The sequence below is a fragment of the Nomia melanderi genome, chromosome 7, assembly GCF_051020985.1.
Source record: "Nomia melanderi isolate GNS246 chromosome 7, iyNomMela1, whole genome shotgun sequence".
Classification (NCBI taxonomy): Eukaryota; Metazoa; Arthropoda; class Insecta; order Hymenoptera; family Halictidae; genus Nomia; species Nomia melanderi.
In genome coordinates, this window is record NC_135005.1 from 14,997,225 (window position 1) to 15,018,497 (window position 21,273).

The 21,273-nt window shown below is 48.3% G+C and overlaps 2 protein-coding genes across 2 annotated transcripts in view; one reads left to right on the top strand and one right to left on the bottom strand.

Annotated features, from left to right (window-relative positions):
• The window catches only part of LOC116425037 (protein Wnt-4), a 104,596-nt gene extending 84,862 nt beyond the window's left edge, over positions 1 to 19,734 (bottom strand). Inside the window, exon 1 of the mRNA XM_031972219.2 lies at positions 18,931 to 19,734. Within this exon, the coding sequence (XP_031828079.1) occupies positions 18,931 to 19,010 (80 nt within the window). The 5' untranslated portion in view covers positions 19,011 to 19,734. The remainder of the gene's footprint in view (positions 1 to 18,930) is intronic.
• Positions 19,735 to 20,213: 479 nt separating this feature from the next.
• Positions 20,214 to 21,273, top strand: part of LOC116425088 (neurotrimin) — a 124,004-nt gene continuing 122,944 nt past the window's right edge. The window contains exon 1 of the mRNA XM_031972299.2: positions 20,214 to 20,795. Within this exon, the coding sequence (XP_031828159.1) occupies positions 20,658 to 20,795 (138 nt within the window). The 5' untranslated portion in view covers positions 20,214 to 20,657. The remainder of the gene's footprint in view (positions 20,796 to 21,273) is intronic.

Here is a 21,273-nt window from a genome sequence, read left to right on the forward strand (position 1 = left end):
CGATACGATCCGCGGGTTAATTACGAGGCGAAAAGTGCGTTCTTATCGAAATAATTAGCCACGCGGCGCGCATATACGGGGTCCAAAGCGAAAAAAGAAAAAAAGAAAAACACGAGACTGGTCTTATATCCGACAGCGAGACCGAGCAAACACGTGAGTATTGATCATGCCTTGGTTTCCGACAATATTGCAATTCGGAATCTGAAGTTCCACCCCTTAACCGTGCGATGTTAAGAATTTATAATATATAGATGTCGAATAATCGTCGTCTAATACGAAATTTACGGACAATTCTACTTTACTCTATCGGTTCTAGAAAGCTACGTGTCTATTCATATCGCGAAAATTGTGACTTTGAAATTAGAGTAATTTGTAAAATTCACTATCCGTCAAATAGACGGGTTCCTTGAGTCTAGCGCTAATTAAGTGAACTACAGTGATTCGATTCGGTTCACGGTGACATGGCATTCAACCCCGTTGGAAGCAGCTAACGAGCGTACACAGTGGAGCAACTGCAGCTACATTTTCCGACGAGCAACTAAAGCGAAACGAAGTGTTGCATGTTTACTTGGAGAAATAAATAATTCATCCGCAAGACCCAACCCGGACGGATTTTTTGTTGCAAGTTACCGTGGTTGCATCGTATCGCTAACAATTCCACGCTGCATCAGCAACCGTGCGGAGGAACAGCGGCGAAACCGACAAAAACTCGCAACACTGGCGAACGAACGATTCGCCCGCGCGACGATTCTAACGCGTGATCCTTGAGCACAGTTAGGAAGTCCTGTCGGTAGCTGAGCCGCGGCCAAAGAGAATTACAAATCGCTGAAATGACGTGTGGCGGCGTCGCATGACGTGACGCGCCGCGTGCACACGCCTTAATGGATCCCACGTCGGAGAGGGTGCGCGCGAAACGGGTTCGGCTCGGAACGGGTTTTATGGTCTTCATCGAAATCCGACAGTTAACGTCGTCCTTTGTCGTTCATCCCGGTCGTTCCGTCTCGCGAATACAATTTTTCTGGCGGGGGGTGGTTCGCTCTTGCGCTTTCGTGTCCGCGGAGTGCGTCGGAACGACGCGCGGACAGGTACGTTCATAGCGAAGAGGTGAACATTAATTGCGCGACGTAGAATTTATCAACGGAGACATCTCGGGAGAATCGAGTTTGAAAATTCATCGCGACGTTTTCGATCGGTCGGTTTCATTTCATGGATGTTCCTTATTTTTCAACGAGAAACCACTTTGTACAAGGTTGCACGCGTTACACCGACGCACCCTGTATACAGTCGGCGATGATTCGATCCGTAGCCTCGGGGACTCGAGATACCGGAGTCGTTTACGATAATGCTATCGGTCCGCGTCTTATTATCACGCATTTACTGGTTAAATTATAATATATCTAGTTAGCGTAATCGGCGCGCGTTTGGACGATTCCCGATCGTCGGTTAACGAACGCCGGGCTGCCCCGACTGAACGACGGCTATCGCGATATTCATATATTCAGCTGTTTAGTAATTTACCTGCATGATTAAAATCAAGTTTAACGAGGGGTTCCCTCTTGAAATGCGTGTAAAATGTCGCAACTGCCGAGTCCTCTGAACGCCGGGCAGTCGAATCAATTAGCTTTTGTTTCTTTGCAGGAATTAAAAGCTAATGGATTCGACAGCTGTTTCTCCGCAGGAATCAGGACTAACCGTGAATTTCAATAACTCTGAAAGCAGAAATCGGAACGAGTCGCGCCGAGCCGATCAACATAGATTCCGAATCGGTTAGCTTTTGTTTCTCTACGTGAATTAAGAGCTGATCGACTCGACGGTTGTTTATCCACGGGAATCGGGACTGACTACGTTTCTCAATAACTTTAAAAGAAGAAATCGGAACGAGTCCGTTCCGGCCCGATCAACTTAGATTTCCAATCAGCTTGTTTCCTCATAGGAATTAAGAGCTAATTGATTCGACAACTGTTTATCCGTAGAAACCAGGAGTAATCATACTTTGTCGACAACTGCAAAAGAAGAAATCAGAACGATTCATTTCGACCCATTAGTTTTAACAGTTCTACCGTCGAACGGAACAAGAATCATGAGCCTCCCGCCAGACGCGCAACACTCGCATCAAGAGCATAATTGAAAACGAACCTCGATAAAGTAATAAGCGTGTATCATTGCCTGTACAGTTATACTCGAATAAAATCGCGCGCGAGCAAAAGAACCGACGCGCGGCGGTTCGCTTTGGCCAGGAGATATCAATCACGCCACGAGGCGACGGTTACTCCAGGCGAAGTGGTTAACAGCCTTCTGCTTGCGCGAAGTGTTGCCACGTTAATTAACGTCGATGAAGAAGCCACCCGACTTGCAACAGCGAAAAACCGCGGCGGCGATCGTCTAATCATACTTTCATCCCGGACACGCGTGGCCGGCGACGAACACGCGGCGCGGCCGATCCACGCGTGAACGGAGTGCCGCGGATCGACGTGGCTTCCGGGTTCGCCGGTCCGCCATGTTGGTCCCGAGGCGCTAACGATAGCGCCGTTGATTCGTTACGGTGCGACGGGCGCGTCAACGCGCGCTGTTAGCGACAATCGAGCGTAACTTCGATTTCCGGCATGTAGATCGGAGATAAGATCGAAGGAACGCGTGGGAATCGAAGGAAACGCAGGGGAAGATCGAAGGAACTCCTGTACGTCGATAGGAAGATAGAAGAAGCTCGTATGGATTGGAAAAAACTGGTCAGAACTGAAGAGAAGTTACAAGAAACTCGTAGGAATCGAAGGAAATGCAGAGGAAATAGAAAGAACGTGAATACGTCGAAGGAAAGATAGAAGAAGCTCGTCAGAACTGAAAGAGAAGATACAAGAAACTCATACGGATCGATGAAACGAACATTCGCCGAAGAAATATTCCTCGATCCACCTTCGAGAACGATCGAATCTCGCGGCGAATGCTCCGCGGCGTGCTGCAGGACCTGTCCTAGACGCGTCCGAAGGACTACGAGCGTGCTGGAGCCGATAAACAGGAAGGTCCGGGCGAGCGAGAGGATCGGCCATTGTAAACATAACCGTGGTACGAAAGTATGCACCGAGGCCTGTCGCATCCCGAGGAGTAGGACGAGCGGCCGAGGGAAAGGCGGAGGGAAAAAAGCCGAGGAGAGGAAGGAATAATGGTTCGCACATAATGAGAGGAGCGAGTTTGAGACGGGACAGAGTGGGCGACGCCGGGAGAACCAGAGAAGCTGCGCAACAAGGAGAAAGAGAAAGAGAGAAAGAGAGACAGAGAGAGACGAAAAGGGTGGCCATGGCGAACCAGGAGAAGTTTCACGAGACGAAGAGAATCCACGGAGAAAGAAGGAGAAAGAAAACGAGGAAAGAGGGAAAGAGAGAGGGAGACGGTCGGAGGAAGACGGAGAAAGACAGAGAGAGGAACAGAGGGGAAAGAAAATGAGAGAGTATGTCGTAGCCCGACCCTGCCTCTTCGTTATGACAATATATCTGGGCCCCGAAGGAAACATTGCCCCGAGAAGTCCTGAAGGCATGCTCCGAAAGCTCGCGGCGGCCTCCTTTGTCGGGGATTCTTCGAGCGAGAGGAAGAAGCCGCGCGTAGAAGAGGCCTGGAGAAGGCCGGGACTGCCTCTCCCACTCTCTCTCTCTCTTTCTTCCTCTCTCTCCCTTTCTTTCGCTCTATTCCTTGGCCAGGTAAAACGAGAAGTGTACCGTACTAAACAACACAGGATGCTATTAGGTTTTTGCCGCGTTCCACGTCGCGGAGGAAGCTGTCGCAGCCCGGCTCCGATAATCCGGCTTTCTTCGTTCGATATCGGACGCGGTACACGCGTGTCGCGCGCGATCCTCTATCGCGATGGTCTTCTTGGCTTCTCGCGCAAACATTATCGAGCCTTATACTTTAATACCGCCGCCGCCGCAGCCGCCGCCGTCGCGGCTCGAGGGATCCCGATCCAGTATATCAAGTTTTCCTGGAGAGTTTCTGTATCTCGCGTGATTGCCATTGACGCGAGAAAAGAGGATTATCCCCGGAGACGACGGACGCTGCGCTGGAAAAAGGAGACGCGCGCGAGAACGGGGGATCTGGCGCGGACACGCACGCATTCTTCGGCGGAACAGGAGAACCGCTTCTCAACGACGGCAACCGCGTCGAGTGATAAAGGAAGGACGAACGTTATCGATATTCGAGGGAGGCACGTCTCGGATCGGGAACGAGCGAATTTTGGAAAACTGGGACGTTTGGTTAACCCAGTTCACAATTCCAACGAATTCCGATTGAAAGCCGCGCGGAATCGACTGGACGTCGTTCCGTTGCTCGTATAGACGGTTCCATAAAACCGAAAGAGAATGCAATAACGTTCGCGTCGAGTGTTCTACGCGTGTCGCGGCGGTCAGTGTTTCGTCGACGTTGTACGTTATGTTCGTTCGTCGATTCTATATAAAATAATGCGACGTTGCAGCTTCCGTCGTTTCAGCGCGACCCCAGCCTTGGGACTCGTCGCAATCATCTCAATTTCAATCGTAGATCAGCGACAATTGCAGACTGTAGAAGGTAACTCTCGATCAATCGCGACGTTCTCCGCTCTGTTACATAACGAGACGGGGACCGACGTTGAACTACCTTTAATTAGACGTGCAAATCGTTCCCTTGTTTCCCCTGTTAATACGCTCGCGTCGGGACGCTCGGCGCGGAAGATTTATAGCACTAATTGTGAAACGACCATTATTAACACCATAAAATCAATCACTCGCCCTTTAGTTCCCGCTCTTTTTTTCGGGAGCGAACAGGATGGTGGTTAAAGATCCATGGCGCGCGTACAGATTACTTCCTCGAAGCTGTTACCTTAAACGGGCCGCGATTTTTGCGCCTCTCGATTTACAGTCCGCAGGAGAAAGCTGCGCCGGGACTTTTTTCCGCGCGGCTTGCGCTCGCGAGCGAAAGACCGACGAATCCCGCGGTTCGCATTTGCTTTCTACCAGTCTCGCGCGATCTAATCCCGGGATCGGTGACCGGCAGGGGGGGGAGGAATCGACTTCGTTAATGCGTTCACCGGCTGACGGTATTTACGAGGCCGTGATTTATCGCCGTTTTTCGCCGGGCGACTTGCTGAGAGCCTCGAGGAACACAACGCTGGGCCTCCAGCCGGCGCGGTATCGCGTCCGGGGAAGGAATCGTTTCGCCGACGGGAAATAATCTAACACGTTCTCCGCCACGGTGGTCGCCGATGGCCGGAGCTTCCAAAATTCTCGAAGACGATCGCACGGAGGAAACCAATATCGAATCGAAATATTGAATAACACCGGTAACTTAATAATAGTGTAACTCGGGAACTATGACACCGAACCATTGACCTCTTGCCTTGCAATAACCTGTTAGACTCTTAGCGAAGATTTTAAACAGAATGTAACAAATCTAAATATTACTCGGATCTTGTGAATTCAAATGGAATTCTTATTTTCTGTTATCAGTTATTACACTTCGAGGCAGAGATTAATATAGAATATTCCTATAATTTGTATGTTTTCTTTTCTTAATGAAGTATTAATGACGAAGTTGTGTGGATCGTAGTCGAGAAATAAATCGTAGAGCGAAGAGTTAATAGCCAATTCCAAGGTGCTGCTATTACGAAAGAGCGAGTAATATTATACAAAACGCTAAAAATTCTCGTGGTCAACGTGTTGATTGATAATGAGACCTCATCGGTCGTCGGGCAGAGGCGAAAAACCGGGGCAGTCGATCTCCCGGCGAACGGTTGCGCAACGAATCGATTCCCGGTTCGAACGGCATCGGCGCGGGATCTCGGCACGGACGGAATCATTTGTATCAATTAGTTTATCGACGCACGGCGGAAATAAATCCGCGCGCGCGAGCATCGTCGGTCAGCCCGCTCGGCGAACGCACGGTGTATTAATGGCGCATTAGCCCGGACAGCTGATGTATTTTAATGACAGCCTTTCGCCCGAGCCCTTACGCAATCTTTGTTTTAATTACCGCACGGCCGCTCTTAATTACGGGCATATCTGCGGAGCTGTTGCGCAACTGGGACGAGATTTATTGTGATTTCGAGACGCCTTCTTTCCCCGGACCCACGTACATACCTTGTACAAGCCGAGGAACTTTCGATTAATCGGAAATTAGACTTCCAGGTGAGAACCGATCGCTTCAGGTTCAAAAGGTGAAAACTTTGAAACGATATCGTTCCTCGACGCGCTTTGCTTCGATGCGACTCGACTTGCGATTTTCAAATTAACTCTCGGCACACCGAACTGTCTTTCCTGACTATAAGAAAACGTGTAGCATAAAATTAACAAACTGTAAATACAAATTAACTATTCCATAGTTTCAATAACCGTATTCAAACGAATACAGAATTTCGAAATTACAATGACTGTCACGCCTAAGGGTTAATCAATTACTCAATTCCGTTCGCCATGCTATACGAAATGAAAGAAACCGACGAGATGCCAATACATGCGACTTCAAAGTCGCACACGCCTATAGAGACTCAACCTGTCCCTCAATGCGAAGGAGAGACAAGATCAAAGAAAGCTATCAGAGCCCGAATCGTTCGAGAAGCGTCCATCAGAAGTACCCCACGTGTTCCTCTTAACGTTACTAAAGAAACCTTTCGAGTCGACGAATTCAGTGAACGAACTTGTTCCCGGCAAGTGCATAAACTGCTGCATCCTCGGTACCGGCCGCAGTTCGAGAGACACCTTGCCGGTGTAAGGGTTAATCCTTCCCGCTCCTCGCTCCGTAAATCACGGGCGCATCGTCCGCGAACGTCGCGCGGCCCAACGTGGCGGCGGCCATTTCCCCGCGGGAGATCCTCTAACCGAGATCCTCTCCCAATTACGAAAACGTCCGCAGCCCCGTCGAACGACGCCGTCGAAACGGTCTCGCGTCTTTCCACCGGGGGCCTGTACCGTCGGGAAAAGCAAGAAAAACATTCTCTATCTTTAATCGGATCGCGACACCGCGGCTCGCCGTATAACCTCCAGACGACCGGCCATCGCGCGCGTCTTCCAGTTCTATTGCTCTCTCCCGGCCCAAGGACACCGCGCGCAAGGGAACCTGTTATCGGCGATACTCTCTATTTTTACGAGGCTCGATGCTCGTATACGCCGCTCCTCTTCTTTCCTTTCCCCCCTTTTTTATGTACCTCGCCCGCGGAAAATATTACGCCAAGGAAAGAGGGGCGGTACATAAAGGGGTGCGCGGGGGTTGCTACGAGTCAGCAGACAGTGCGATCGGCATCCGAGCGTCGCGTCGGCTCTATAAAGCGATCCCGCGTCGCGAAAAACTGCGCCTGCCGGCAGTTTATTCCTGCGAACTTTCCTGCGTTCGGATCAATCGAGCCCGATCGCGTAATGGAAATAATGAGTGCAACTTTCGATCCCGGTAGGAGTTGTAGTCGTGCGTTAGGACTCGCTGGAATCGCTTCGACGTTGATTCTACGAAAATACGTCCTTCGTGGAAGCGCGTTCGATCAGTTCAGCAACGATCGCAAGTTCCTCGCGAGACACCCCTGTTTCAAGAACCTTCCGAAGTTCAAGATCACGGGAATCAATTGAAAATCACAGGTAACGCGGTTTTTCCCCGATACCGGGGACAGAGTCGTTCCCACGTTTCCTGGAATCGCGCCGCGACGACCATGTCGAACGGTAACGGTCTTTCCTTTGTTTCACTCGGGCTTGTAGCCTCGCACGCTCGCTAAGGAATAAAGAACGACGTATCGTCGGCGATTCCCGGAATGCACGTCCCCCGACGTGCGTGCACCGTCGAGGCACCGCTGTCTTGTGCACTTCACGATCCTCGAAATGATATCCGTCACTGTCGATTCTCCACGTTACTACGTTGCTTTTCTATTCTCCTGTGCTCTCTTGTATCGGGAGAAACGAAACGAGAGCTCGGAGGAAACCTCGGAATTTTGAACGAACCCGCGATCGATCGAGCGAACGGGCGGCAAATTAATTTCTCCGTTGGCATCTTAGGAAACCGTTATCAGCTCCGTTTCGCGGCGGACCCCCCGACTCGTCGACGTAAGAGCTTACGGCCGACGTAACGCGCGTCGATCGGATCCATTGGAAGCTTTGGCCCCGTTCGCTCGAGTTACGACCGCGCGTTAAACCCGGAGGGAACCGCGTCTACTCTCTTTCTCTGCTCCTTTCTTTTCCTCCGTTCCTCGACGGAGAGTCTACGGGCGAACTTACGACTCGCGGTCAAGGAAGAGCGCGCGAGGGGGCGAGGGGGCGGGATAGCGAGAGCTCGCGGAATAAAGGCGAGGGGCGCGATCATCGGCCTTCCTCCCGAGAACGGTCCACGTGTCTTTAACGACGACGCGCGGAAAGGTCGTCGCCGCCGCCATCCGACCGTTAATACGAATTTTAATCGCTCGTCGTAAAGGGAACGCCGCCGCGGAAGAAGAATCGCGGGAGGACGCGAGAGAACGCTCGCAACGGATCCCTGCGGACCGATCCGCGCCGGTCCCGGCGATAAAGGCGCTCTTATCGAACCTTTTGCTACTCGAACGAAAGTTTCCCCGTTAATGAATATTCATATGATTTTGCCGAGTCCACGGGATTCCGTGTGGCTGGAACAAAGAAGATTGCGCGGAAGTCTTGACGTTCGCTGCCACGAGAATTCTAAGCGTTTCGTGTAATAATACTTATTCTTTCGTAATGAAGAGGAGTGGTATTGGAATTGGTTATTAATGATCGCGGTAATTACGGTATTATGTAGCTGTCTATATTACTAAATGTTCTTATTCGATATGAGTTGTTCTCAAGCAATTTGGAAGCTCCGGTCATCGATGACTACAGTCAATGTTAGGGCTTGATCCAGCTTATTCGAATTTGACGCGTTTAATCCTTTGAAGATCAAGCTCTGAATTATTTCCTCCTGTTTCGCGAGGGTAAAGGAAATATATCGAACTGGAATTGTTAATTTGCCGTTGTCTCTAAGGAATAGTACGGAATATTGGAAACTGCGAATAGCAATCGGAAGCCGCCCTTCCAGTGCGAAGGGTCAAAGATCTTCGCGATGCATCGTTCGTCCAGCATGATCCGGGCGTGTTCTTATCTCTCGCGTATGCTTTTGTCCTTACGCTACGCGCGTTAAAATCCATCGGGACGGTTTACGATACACACGCATCTCGTTCAGTTCTCTAGGGATCATCTTTATGGTGCTCGTGACGACTCAAAGGACGGACCTGATGTGTCATCCTTGATGTATCCGGAGCCTCGATATCTTAGCAGCGTACTACGCGGAGACGACAAGTCGGCCATCGAGACGGTAAATACGAGGGCAGAAAGGTTAGCCGACGCTTTCATAGCCGCTGGTAGTTCTCCGTTGATTCGCGGATGCCGAAAATACTCGTGAAAGAAAAGGCAGTGCTATTAACTCTGATCTGCCATAGACATTCGAGTTTATACACCTATAAAAAGTCTTACAAACTGATAATGCTCGCTACGATTATTCCCTCGTGTCTCTAACTGAACACCGAGCTATGATTGAAAGGTACACGACACAAGACCAGAGACCACGCAAGACAATAAGCATGAATGAACATTCGAGGCGGTCTCGCAGACGTTCTAGTTAAGTTTCGAGCAGCGGTGCAACGGAACGCCAATCAGACTCGCATTCCTCTACCCGGCCAACTTGTCATCCCCGCGCTTTACACGTATCCTGCGTTGAAAGTCTAATTGACCATTTATCACGCGAACTTATCTAACTAACCATTGATCATTTTCATCGAATATTAATCTTACCCCGCGAGAATGGACAAAGTATGAACAGCCAAGGACAAAAGGCCTGTTGTCCCTGCCCCTGCCGACTTCTTTCTATCGCGCGCAAGGCACGCCGGCGGATCGTCGCGGTTCCAACTGGCCGCGGATTTAGAAGCGGGGAGGACTCTCTTTAATATCAAACTGGTTTTGTTTAATGACCCTGCCCGCGGGCCCGCCTCTTTTCGCCTGGGACCGTTACGCGAGAGCTCGGTGTAACCGGTCAACTGTAACACCGGTGCGCGCATTGTAAAAGCCGGGCAACGCCGCGCGTCGCGGCTGCTGCCGCTGCCGTTCGCTGCTCTTATCTGCCGTCCTCGAAATATTACTTCATCCCGATACCTCGCCGGAAACGGGAGAGGTTTAACACATCGCGCGCCGGCCGGCCGGCCGAGCCGTACGTGATGCGCGAAGATATTTCGCCGATAGAACCGTTATCGGCCGATCGCGCGCGTTGCCCCGCGAGAGTTCATTAGATTCCTTTGGCACGTTAACCCCTTTAACACGTTGACCGCGGTGGTCGCCGATGAGGACGGGTTGGAAACGATCACAAAAAGAAAAATGATGTACCGAAATATTTAGTTACTTAGGTAGGTAAATAATGGTATCGGTTAACACTAGAACTACCGAGAAACAAGGCAGAGCTACTTATAGTCTGTTATCAAAATTAGGAAAGCAGATCTGCGATTCCAAGAGCTTCCTATTGCACTTGCACAAATGCGAGAATTTTTTCTCGAAATATTTCTCATAACAATGGTGAAATAAGAATCTTGGAGAAACCATTAATAACTGATACCATTTGCCTGTGTTCTGTTACGATAATTTTATACGAGACACTGAATTCTCGTGGCGGTCGACGCGTTAACGTTGCCTTGGCTGGTCTAATTTTAACTATTGTTATTAATAATAATTCCATAATAATCATTGATCGATCGATTAACGATATTGCAATAATTAATATTAACATTGTCTCGGGGCGCCTCTGCCATCGAGAAATTTTCGAACACCGAGGTTCACCTGAAATCGGTAGCTTCGATTAATTAAAGCATTATCGAGAACCGGTATCCCGCTCGGCGGCCGACGTCAAACAGCCGGTAACACACGAAGTATTAATATTTCTGCATCGAAGATGAGGTCGCGGTGGAAATCGTCGCGCGATCGGCTAATCTAATCCGAACCGTACGAGTTCCAATCCGGGCGTACCCACGTTTAACCTGCGCCGCGACAGGTTTTATGACAGAAGCGGACCGCGGTCGCACGTAATCGCGCGGCGTGACAGCGCCACACACGTTACGATTATCGTTCGAACGTTCGGCAACAAAGTTGTACAGCCCGTCGTAAGATAAATCCGCGACGCGGAGACACGGCCGCGCTTAAAAGTGCTCGATCGTTTTGTCCGTTGAACGATCGACTCGGCTCTTCCGTCCTGAATAAAATACGAACGGGCCGTTTCGAAACGTTATACGCTTCGAGTTAACGCATTCGGTCCGAGAGAAATGGTGAAACGGCGGTCGTAAATCGCTAGGACCTCGTCGTTTTATGTTTTCTCTCTTTTCTTCTAAATCGCGGATGTCGCGCGGACGGCCGCGCGCGCTTGCCGGCCGTGGCGTGTCCCTCGCGTGTCCCTTCCAACCTCGCGGCTCTTTAATTGCGAACGATGACACGCTCGTAATAAATAAATCGCAATCAGAACCGATCCCAACGAACTCCTCAGCTATTGTCCACTGGACTCCAACGCGGAAACTACCCGAACCGATTTCTGCCTCGTAGAAAGTACATACATTCAGATCCCATTTCACTTATAACTCTCTCGTCTGGAGATCAGCTTATTTAGTCCTTTCCTAGAAAAGCTTGCAAGTCTTCAACAAATTCGCAAGAAACTTTTCGCGCGAGTTCCTTCAACTACTGACTCTGCGCACGAACGTCGTTTCGAGATGGAACTTTCGTATTCTAAGTTTCTAAGTTACTTTCCAATCCCCGTTTCGGGAGGTCGTTGAAGCTATGTTCCACGGTTAACAGGTCAACATACGATCTAGCTTCATCTACTGCAGATTTCATATTTTCCGAAAAACCTTCGGTTGCAAAGGGTTAAACGTTCGGGGCGCGTCGCGTGTTCATCGCCGCGAGAGCAAAGCGAAGCGACAGGCGAGAGGCGCGTCCGCGCTTACCAAACGCGAAGTTAGGTAGTGCGCGCACACCGGAAGGCCGTGGCCCGTCAGCGGCGGCCGATTAATCGGCGCTGGAACCAGTTTGTCGGAAATAAAATCTGCCGTTGGAATCGTGCTTGACCGTAGAACGTCAACGTGCCCGGCCTTCTCGTTTTAAAAGTCGTGCCCTGCAGGGGCGCGTCGACACTAGCGAGCGAGCGGCGCGGCGCGACTCGGCTCGGCGTGCCGTATCATCGCAATCATCGGGGCTTCCCCGATCGTCCACGTTCCTCGCGTGTCCGATCGAAGGGGATTCGTCGTCTATCAGGCCGACTTTGAACCGGCCAATTTTACACACGCGTTTCGCTCGCCTCGTCCGAGAAAGACGCTTCGACACCGGGAACGTTCCACGGCTGGTTTTCATGAAAAATCTCGCTACTCCGCGCACGAATGACGTGACTCCTCGTTTCTCGTGCATCGTAGTGTCACGAACAATTTTCTAGTATGTTGTTTGAGAATGTAAACTTTACAAATTTAAAAGATCTTATTCAAGACGTTATGTGAGTCATTGACCGACGCTGCCGAATTACTTGAAAAGAATCGTATGCGGGATAATCGATGTCGAATGAAAATTTTTCAGAACGTAAGTAAATTGATAATAGCGTGATGCGAGGATAGTAACGTTAAATAGTTAATAATTGTTCCTGCTTTTGTTACAAAAGAATAACCACGGAAGAACGGTCAAGAGTGTCGTAGAGCTTAACGTTACAACGGTTTCCGGTAATTCGGATTGTTTGTGATTAAAAGCAGACTAAACGATGTCGCGTTCGAATGCGTTCTCGTCGAGAGAAGTGTAACGACCAATTAGCAATATTTTCATGAGCACAGAATTTGAACTCCGATTGCATTAATTACCGGTGCTCAATCGTCGGACTCTTCGTTTCTCGTTCGGTACTCTCCAATTACGCGTCATGTTTTCCCGGAGAAGATGCATCGATAGAATCGGTTTTCCGGGAACGTATTGCCTGATAAGTGACGGTTAACAACAGGAGAACCGAATTACCGTTCCGGCGTATCGGCCACGTGAAACGCGAGCGATCGAGCGAATCGGATACGAGCGGGTAATACTTTTTTAGCCGGAACGACGTACTCCAATTGTTCGAGAAGAGACGGCGCAATTTAAATATACTGCAACAACTTCCGAATGGGTGATTCTTAAATTAATGTCAATGATATATAGCGAGGAATTCTAACCAGTCAACCGTACCAGCGGATCATCGATTAGACCTAGTTTCTTACTTACAGTGAACACGAAATTTCGTGTCCTTCATAATAATCGACTCCACTTCGTAAATTCCAATGCTAAGATTACTTGATTCAATTCCCGATGTACTGTAGGGAGATCACTCGATGGCTAAACTAAGGAATGTAGGTCTAAGTCGGTCCATTCTCATTTTTCTCGTAATACTATCTACTATTCGTCAATTCAACGCGTAACTAGTCGAATCTATAACCAAAATTAAGTTGTAAAAGAGACTATAAAATTTGCTGTTCCTCTAGACATCAAGTCGTCTCTCAACTGTACTCAATTTCACTTCCCTACTTTTCAATTCATGGAACTGATCACTCCGCAAACGGACGTTCGCGACGAAACTGTTGCATAGTTCGTTGCATGGTCTAAATTCCATTGCATCGGAACGGTGCCTTCTATGTTTCTGAAAACCTGGGAGAGAAACTCGATTGTTCAACATCGAAATGACCCCGCAAATCTTCGAGGCGAGCCTACGCGGAACGATCCGCTCGGATGAATACTCCGCGTTGTTCACAAGAAGAGTCTCCTGCTAGGAATTTCCTATATGGTTTTGATTGGCTACGTGTATTGTCCAACGAAGAAAAGATTTCGGTTGTCCTAAAAACTAGAAAGTCGGGGAGGCAAGGGGACACTCGGTTTTCCACGCCATAATCGGCGTGCGGCAAAAACAAGGGATGGAAGCGAGAACAAAGTTGGCGACACTATGAACTACATTTTCTACGGAAATGACGTTCATTTCAAAAACAACAATTTCGTGCGAACTCCATTGTCGAAGGACCTATTGTCATAGCAAAAACTTCATAACATCCCTATAATGTAAACAAAATATAACCACCTTACAGCTTCTGTCCGAAGCATTTGTATCATTGATAGTGTCTAAGTTATCGAGTTTTGTCCAAAAATCGATCGTTCGGCCTGTGCGGAACATCGTTTCTAGCTTTCGAAACAACCGAAACCTTTTCCCCGTCGAATATTAACCATATAGACGAACACAAATTATCGACAACGAGACGAGGAAAGATGGCAACTGACCAGCGACCCGCATTCCTTTCAGGGCTCTCCCGTTGAACCGCGCGGAGCGCCGGCGAGGCGCTGCGAGGGAGTAAGTAAATCGCGGCGGAGTGAAAAAAAGTGTCGGCGCGCACTGTGCGGCCGGTGGAACAATAGGTGGAACGATCTGTAGAAAATTGTCCTTCGGAGCCGAACGTTTCGTCATCATCCTCCGTACGTACGTGCCTTTCTATGTACGGAAACGTGATCGAGGCTCTCGCGCGAGCGAGCACACGCCTCGCAATGGTACACATTTCAAATGCTAAAATAAACGCTTACGCGCGAGCGCGGGGGAACTTGTGCGCGTCGATCCCCCCGTGAAAACGGCCGCGTAATCTTATAAGGCGTATCAAACCGGCGTTACACGGGGACTTTCGCGTCCGAGCGTTTTTGCATCTCCCCGGCCCCGGGATCTTACAAAACCGACGATAGGATTCGAGCCGGTCTCGGGGAACGTTCCGGACACAGGGCCCCCCCGTTAAAATCGCTATCAGCCTCGCGTATCTGCGACGACCGACATTTTGTATTTTTATCCACTTCGATCTGGCGGTTGAGTAATGGATTCTAGCCGTATATCTCTGTTATGAGTAGCTTTACGATCATTTACGACTATGTTTTACTTAACCCCTTGCCCTACGACGTCGACTCGCGATGGAAATGTGCCATTGAATCTGACAAATCTGAATGTTATCCACTGTGTTCTCAATGTAAATTAAACAGGACTTTCCTGGCGTCAACCTCTGGAGTAAACGCAGACAGGATGAACATCAGATTTTTTCTTTTTCTAAAGAATCGTTACTGATGAAGGATCCTCGTAGAGTATAGTTGTGAAAGAAATCATAGGGTAAGTTAATGCAACTAGCAATATAGAAAAGAGCTTGGATACGAAGTGACGTTGAGAAATTCAGGAAGTAAGGAGTAATGCTTTGATATCGAGGGTTCTGGTGTAAACCACTCGAGAATTGAAGATCAGAGCTATAATTTCGAGGAAGGAGAAATATAGGCGACATTTGTCACTGAAATAATACCACCTTCCTTATTCTCTCTCGGCGCGCGTTCCACACGGAAGGATAAGTGAAATTGGCTCGGAGCCTAACGTGTTAATAACACGAAACTGGACCGCCCAGGTGAGAACAGAATCTTTCCTGGCGGAATGAAGGGAGACCGATTTTCCGGGAGAGCCAGCCCCCGGCCGGTCATGGTACGCTGGCGAGAACTAATTGGCGATATTTCGCGCGTACGCGAAATAGCGGGACGCGAAAATCGTCGACTGCCCCCCGTGACTCACGGCGACGGAGAACGTTGCACCCTCCTGTCGCCATTAAAACTAACGCGCGCGCGCACGGTACGCGTATCCTATTTACGTGACGCAATGCCATTCGGCCGGAATAGTTCTTTCGCGGATCGAGAAAGAAATCCGAACGAGCCTGTTAAATCGTCCACGGAATCCGCGGATATATCACCGTAATGGCTAATTTATAAACAACGATCATAAAATTTTCGTTTTATGCCCGCGGTATATTTTCCTGTGACGAAAGAAATTTTTCTAGGGAACGCCGCGCTCTTAATGGCGCCGTTGGCCGCGGACATTACTTTCTATTAAAACGATTACCACTGTCTCAGTCGCTACGGAACTAATCGAAATGACCACTGCCCAGAGTTCTCCGCACCAAGAAATCGAGTAAAAGAATCTTAGACTGATCGACTCAACCTTCGGACTACCAAGTCATAATAGTCCATTCCCGACTTCTTCTCTCGCGATTGCTGAGAACGCTGTAAAATATGATTGAATCGAAATCTCGAGCCGATCATCCTTGCGATTTGTATAAAAGGATGAAAAGACCAGTCGATCCCTGCTCGGTTGGTTCCAGCGTTAAAAGGTCGCGGCGGGATCGATTTTCTCGGGGCGATCCGATAATTGGCCGCGGGACTCTTTCCCGTTCCGGCTGCCATTGCGGCGCCGCGGGATCGCAATTTCGACGGGCCGTCAGAAATGGCATGGCGCGCGGCCAGAGATCCAAGAGGCCGACAATTTCGCCACGCGTCTCCCGGAGGAAATTATCGGGCCGGACTGAAAGCCGGGTCGCCCCGCGAACGGACCGGCCGACACATTCTGATCGGACAAATGTAGATCGCGAGATTGCGGGCCGCGCGAGCCCGTGTTCTCGATCGCGGCCGGCTACCGCGAATTAATGTCTCACTCCTTTTCGCCCGGCTGGACGTGGGTTTATCGCAGGCGGCCGGCTTTGTGGAGCATGCCACCGATTTTATGAACTAGTTTCTCCCCATTTTTAATGTACCCGCCGTGGTATGCGTGCGAATAAGTTTATCTCGCGCGGACATTGCGCGGTTTCCATGCCCGCCGAGAGGCTCGGCCGCCGAAATATTAACCCTTTGCACTCGCAGGTTTCTCGCTGGAAATGTTTAATCGGTTAACTGTGTTTGACGAGTATACATCGTGAAGCTTGACATGATACTTATTCTTTCAGCGATGAATTCTTTTCTTTTTGACATAAACATGTAATTCTTTGTTTCGCTTTGATCTTTCATTACAATATACTCTACGTGCATTTGTCCTGCGTTTGATGAGTACACGCTCCATTTTTTATTTTACTGCGCGCAGAACGAGAGGTTCTTCCAACTGAATTCCACAGTTAACTGGTTAACATTCTTTAACGGGGCGAAGACGTTCCTTGATATTAACTCAAGGGGAAATCACAGGTACATCGAGGAGCAAAGCTATTTTATTTCAATGTTTCACGTATCGAGGCATTATACGAAGTTCAACGTTAAATATCGGATTTTATAGTTTTACCGCGTCAGATCAAATGGCGACTGAAAGTCGCCTTCCGAGTGCAAAGGGTTGAGAGCCCGTTGCGGGCTCGATGACACGTTCGTGGCTGAACACCTTGTCGATCTGCGGAATAATTATTTACTTTTTCGTAGCCACTTTCGGGTGAAACTTAATTATTTCGGAGGTATTTTCGTGTTGTTTTCTATCGGTAAGATAAATATTGATTGAGGTACGTTGTTTGAAAATTCACAATGAACGAGTTGAAATTTTTCAATCGATGCGGGTACTTGGAAATCAGTACGAATGGTTATTTTACTGATGCGGGGACCGAAGTTGCGTAGAAATGTGCAGCGGAGTCGTTCTTTTAATGGGAGAAGTGACCGTTTTTACAAGTTCCGAGTAATATAGAAAGTATTATTTTTATAATAGTTTTCTCGGGTTTCACCTTGTTGATTTTGTATTGATTTAAATTGTGGACAATCTTTTCGCTGGATCCTGCCTCGATACGCCATTTTCGTAGCGTATCAGCCGAGATATAGTAATGTGTAACGCAAGATCGGCAATAATACATATTTTACATTTTTCAAATTGATTCCAGTATTAAAATGTGAGGTCAAAAAGTCATTCGCGCTGTTCCTGAAAACCAATGATCATTTGCGTCACCCGTAACAATATAAAATATGAAGCGACACCGGACCATCCGTCTACAAGGTGTTACTATATTCGATCGACAGTAAAATTCGAGGAACTTGGATAATAAATAAAGAGTACTTTGAATGTAAAACACAGCCATAACGCAGTAAGGCTCCGTTCGTACTCATTTAAATTCAAAATCGATGAAAGTACTCAAATAAATGCGGAATATTAAATAAATTACTATGGAAATTCATATTATACTTTATTACATATTTTATTATCCAAGCTATATTTTATTTATATAAAAATGCTAATCCCGCGGAGTTCGACTTGGGTTGATCCTTAAGACCTTAAACATGGCATTCCTCGTTACTACCGCATGAAAAAGTTCGCAACGAAAGCAAACGCGACTAAAACTATCGATAAACAAATCTTTCCGCGAACGATTAACACGTCGAATGCCACGGAGGTCACCGGTGACCCCAACCAAATCAAATTACTATAGTTCACTCGATTAAACGACTATTCGAAAACATTTCTATATTATAAATAATATTACCTAATATGGCGACATACAGCTAAATCAACGCGCAATAATACTAATGCAATTCAATCGAATCATTCAGTATAATATATCTTCCATTTTCTATATTTCACTCTACAAAATCGCGCGGCATTCAACATGTTTATCCCCATATTCACTATTACAAAACTTTCTCCATCAAAGAATCAAAAGAAAAAGAAAAGGAGTAAAAAGTACAAAGCGCACCGATTAACCTAAAAGTAGTGGGGGAGTTAAAAATGGCGTACATCGGACAATAAGGCGCACACTATCAGTTCAAGTTGGAGGATACCTGTCCGCTGAATGGCAGTATAAAAGGTATGTTATAGGTTAAAGCACGGTATGCATGACAAAAGATGTCGCGCATTCCGGGACGTCTTGGCCGCGGCTAAAAAGACGTTCAACGGTAGAAAACCGGGCGGGCATTCAAGAGCAACGTGGAAAGAGGAACAGTGGAAACAGTGGTACTGCGGCCCATTTAAATTATTCGCGACACAAGGGGCGGCCGTCCGAGGAAATAATACGTGCCGGAGGGATAGGAGAAAGAAAAAGGAGCCGGGCCGGCCACTCGCGGGCACGGTCAGCTTTTAGAGATCTTATCCGGACGCGGGTTTGCACGCATAAACAATCGTGTTGTACGGACTCACCACCAGTTGGCCTGCGCGCCGTTTTGCCACGCGACGAGCAGCAACGGTACGAGAAAGAAGGTTGTCAGTACGGGCCGCATCTTCCTGTAGAATTCTCGATGGCCGGCTCTGGGCTTTCGTGGGTCGTCTTGTAGAGCTCGAGCGGCGAAAAGAAAAGAAAGGACGAGAAGGATGGTGGTGGTCTCTCTCTGGGCCGGTCTCAGCCACGCATTCTCACGAGCGTCGATATCGATCGAGGATTCGCATCGGCGGCGCTTGATCCCGAGGCTGACAGATCGAGAATCGAACGTCGTCCGTGATATCGAACCGATCGCTGTTATCTCTCGCGCACCGAGCACCAAACGAAACGGCGAATTCTCTCTTTCTTTCTTTTTTTCCTTCTCCCTCTTCCCACTCTTCTCCTCTCTTTCTCTCGACTCTCAAAACGGTGCCGTGTTTCTGTTTATTGTTTACATGTTTTCCGCGCCGGACGCGGGGTATCACTGACCACGCGACGCGTCGCACGCAACGCGAAAATCGAGTTCTCGGCCCTGTGCACCGAGAGACGCAAACCACTCGATTCGCCGTGAACCGTGCTCTGGTGCTCCCGGCGGAACCGCGCTTTTTGAATGCAGCCGAGCCGCGTAACTGCCGAGATTCCGATACGAAATCGAGACGGACGCGCGATCGCGGTGAACACGGAGGGAAACACCGACTATCGCGGTTCAACTCGACGCTCCTCCGGTGTGCGAGGTGGAAAAGAAACTTTTCGTTCCCGATCGAGAGAGACGAAGCCGACACGAACGAGATGACACTCCGTGAACGCTCGCGTACGTACTGTGGCCGGTAGTCACGAGGAAAAGGGCAACGGGGCTCTCTCGGTGGGCGGAGCTTTCGGTCACTCGCGAGCACGCGATTGGTGGTATCGTCCAACAGCCACCGAGGCTCCACTCGCGTTAATTAAGCATTTCGGCACACCGTCCCGTCGCCGACGTTCGCGCGTCTCCTCGCTCGCTCGCGATTCGTTCGCCAACCGCATTTGTTTCCGCGAGTTTCGTGAGAAACTCCGGGAAAGAGAACGGGAACCGACCTCCCCGGGAGGAAAGTTTAATCGTGGGACCATCGAGCAACCGATTTCTGACGTTCCCTTTGACGGGGTGGAGGGGGGAACCTCCGAACGCGACTTCGACGGAGCTCGATCTTTGAAAATCGATTTCTGTTATTGCGATTATCGAAGTATACCTAACCATCCTCCCCCCCCACCCTTCTTTAAACGTAGTTGCGGTTAGTAGTCGACAATGAAAGATAATGGTCGGATGTACCGTCTTCTTCCTTTGTAATACGATCGTTTTCGAACGAAAAAGACATCTGCGAGACAATCAGTTGAAACCGAGATCGTTGTTATAGTATCTTGTGTCATCGGTCTTTTGTTAGTGGCATATCGTATCTTCGCGGAGAGGGTATTGTGTAAGCTAACGTTCAGTTGTATAGTTTACTTTTGCGGTCGTTTAATTATTGATTACATGTGTATCAGCTCGATAATATTTTCGCCGATGTATTCGTTAAACAATTAGATTAACGATTTGTTTGTACTCAAGGTGAAACTGTGTAGGATGTTTTATTTTTCATCGGATATCGTGTTCCGATTTGATTCGTAGAATTAATTCTTTTCTTTAACTGCGACGCAGTAATGGGTACACGCGTTGAAACGTACTGTCAAGTTGATACATATTTGTACACGGTGGTATATGGAGAGTGTTCTTATAATGCGTGGACTTTTAAGTGGAGTGGAGACGTTCGAAGAGAAACGTGTAATTTGCGCAACGCGTTTGTTGCGATTTATCCTGGAATGCGGCGAAATGGAAGATTCGTGTTCAGAAGTGAAGGTAAGATGCACGTTCCATGAAAATATTTTGTACGTGAGTAATAAGGTCATTGAATGATTAAATGTAATTTTAATTGTGACTGAAATGGAAAGATTCCAGTGAAACAACTTTTAATTACGTCCCACGAATGGTTCAAAATGTTTTACAAGTATCTATTCGATTAAATTGTTGTTGAATTAAAGTGAAAATCTACGTGTTAGTCATGATTAAATAAAATTTCACTTGGTAAAAGATATTTCCATATTTATGAATTTTTAAATATTCATGGTAACGAACCGTGAAACGTTATTGTATGATTTTTAAAATCAAAAGATTTTGCGATTCGTGTAACGTCTGTTTTAAAGTCGTCTCGAAAACATTGGAGGATGAAGTGCCCCCTTGTGGAGGGCCATTACTCTTTTGCCGACATGTTGGCTCTGTCGGTTATTCGCTCTCAATATTTTAACATTCAATGTTTTTTTGTTTTGAACATACTCTT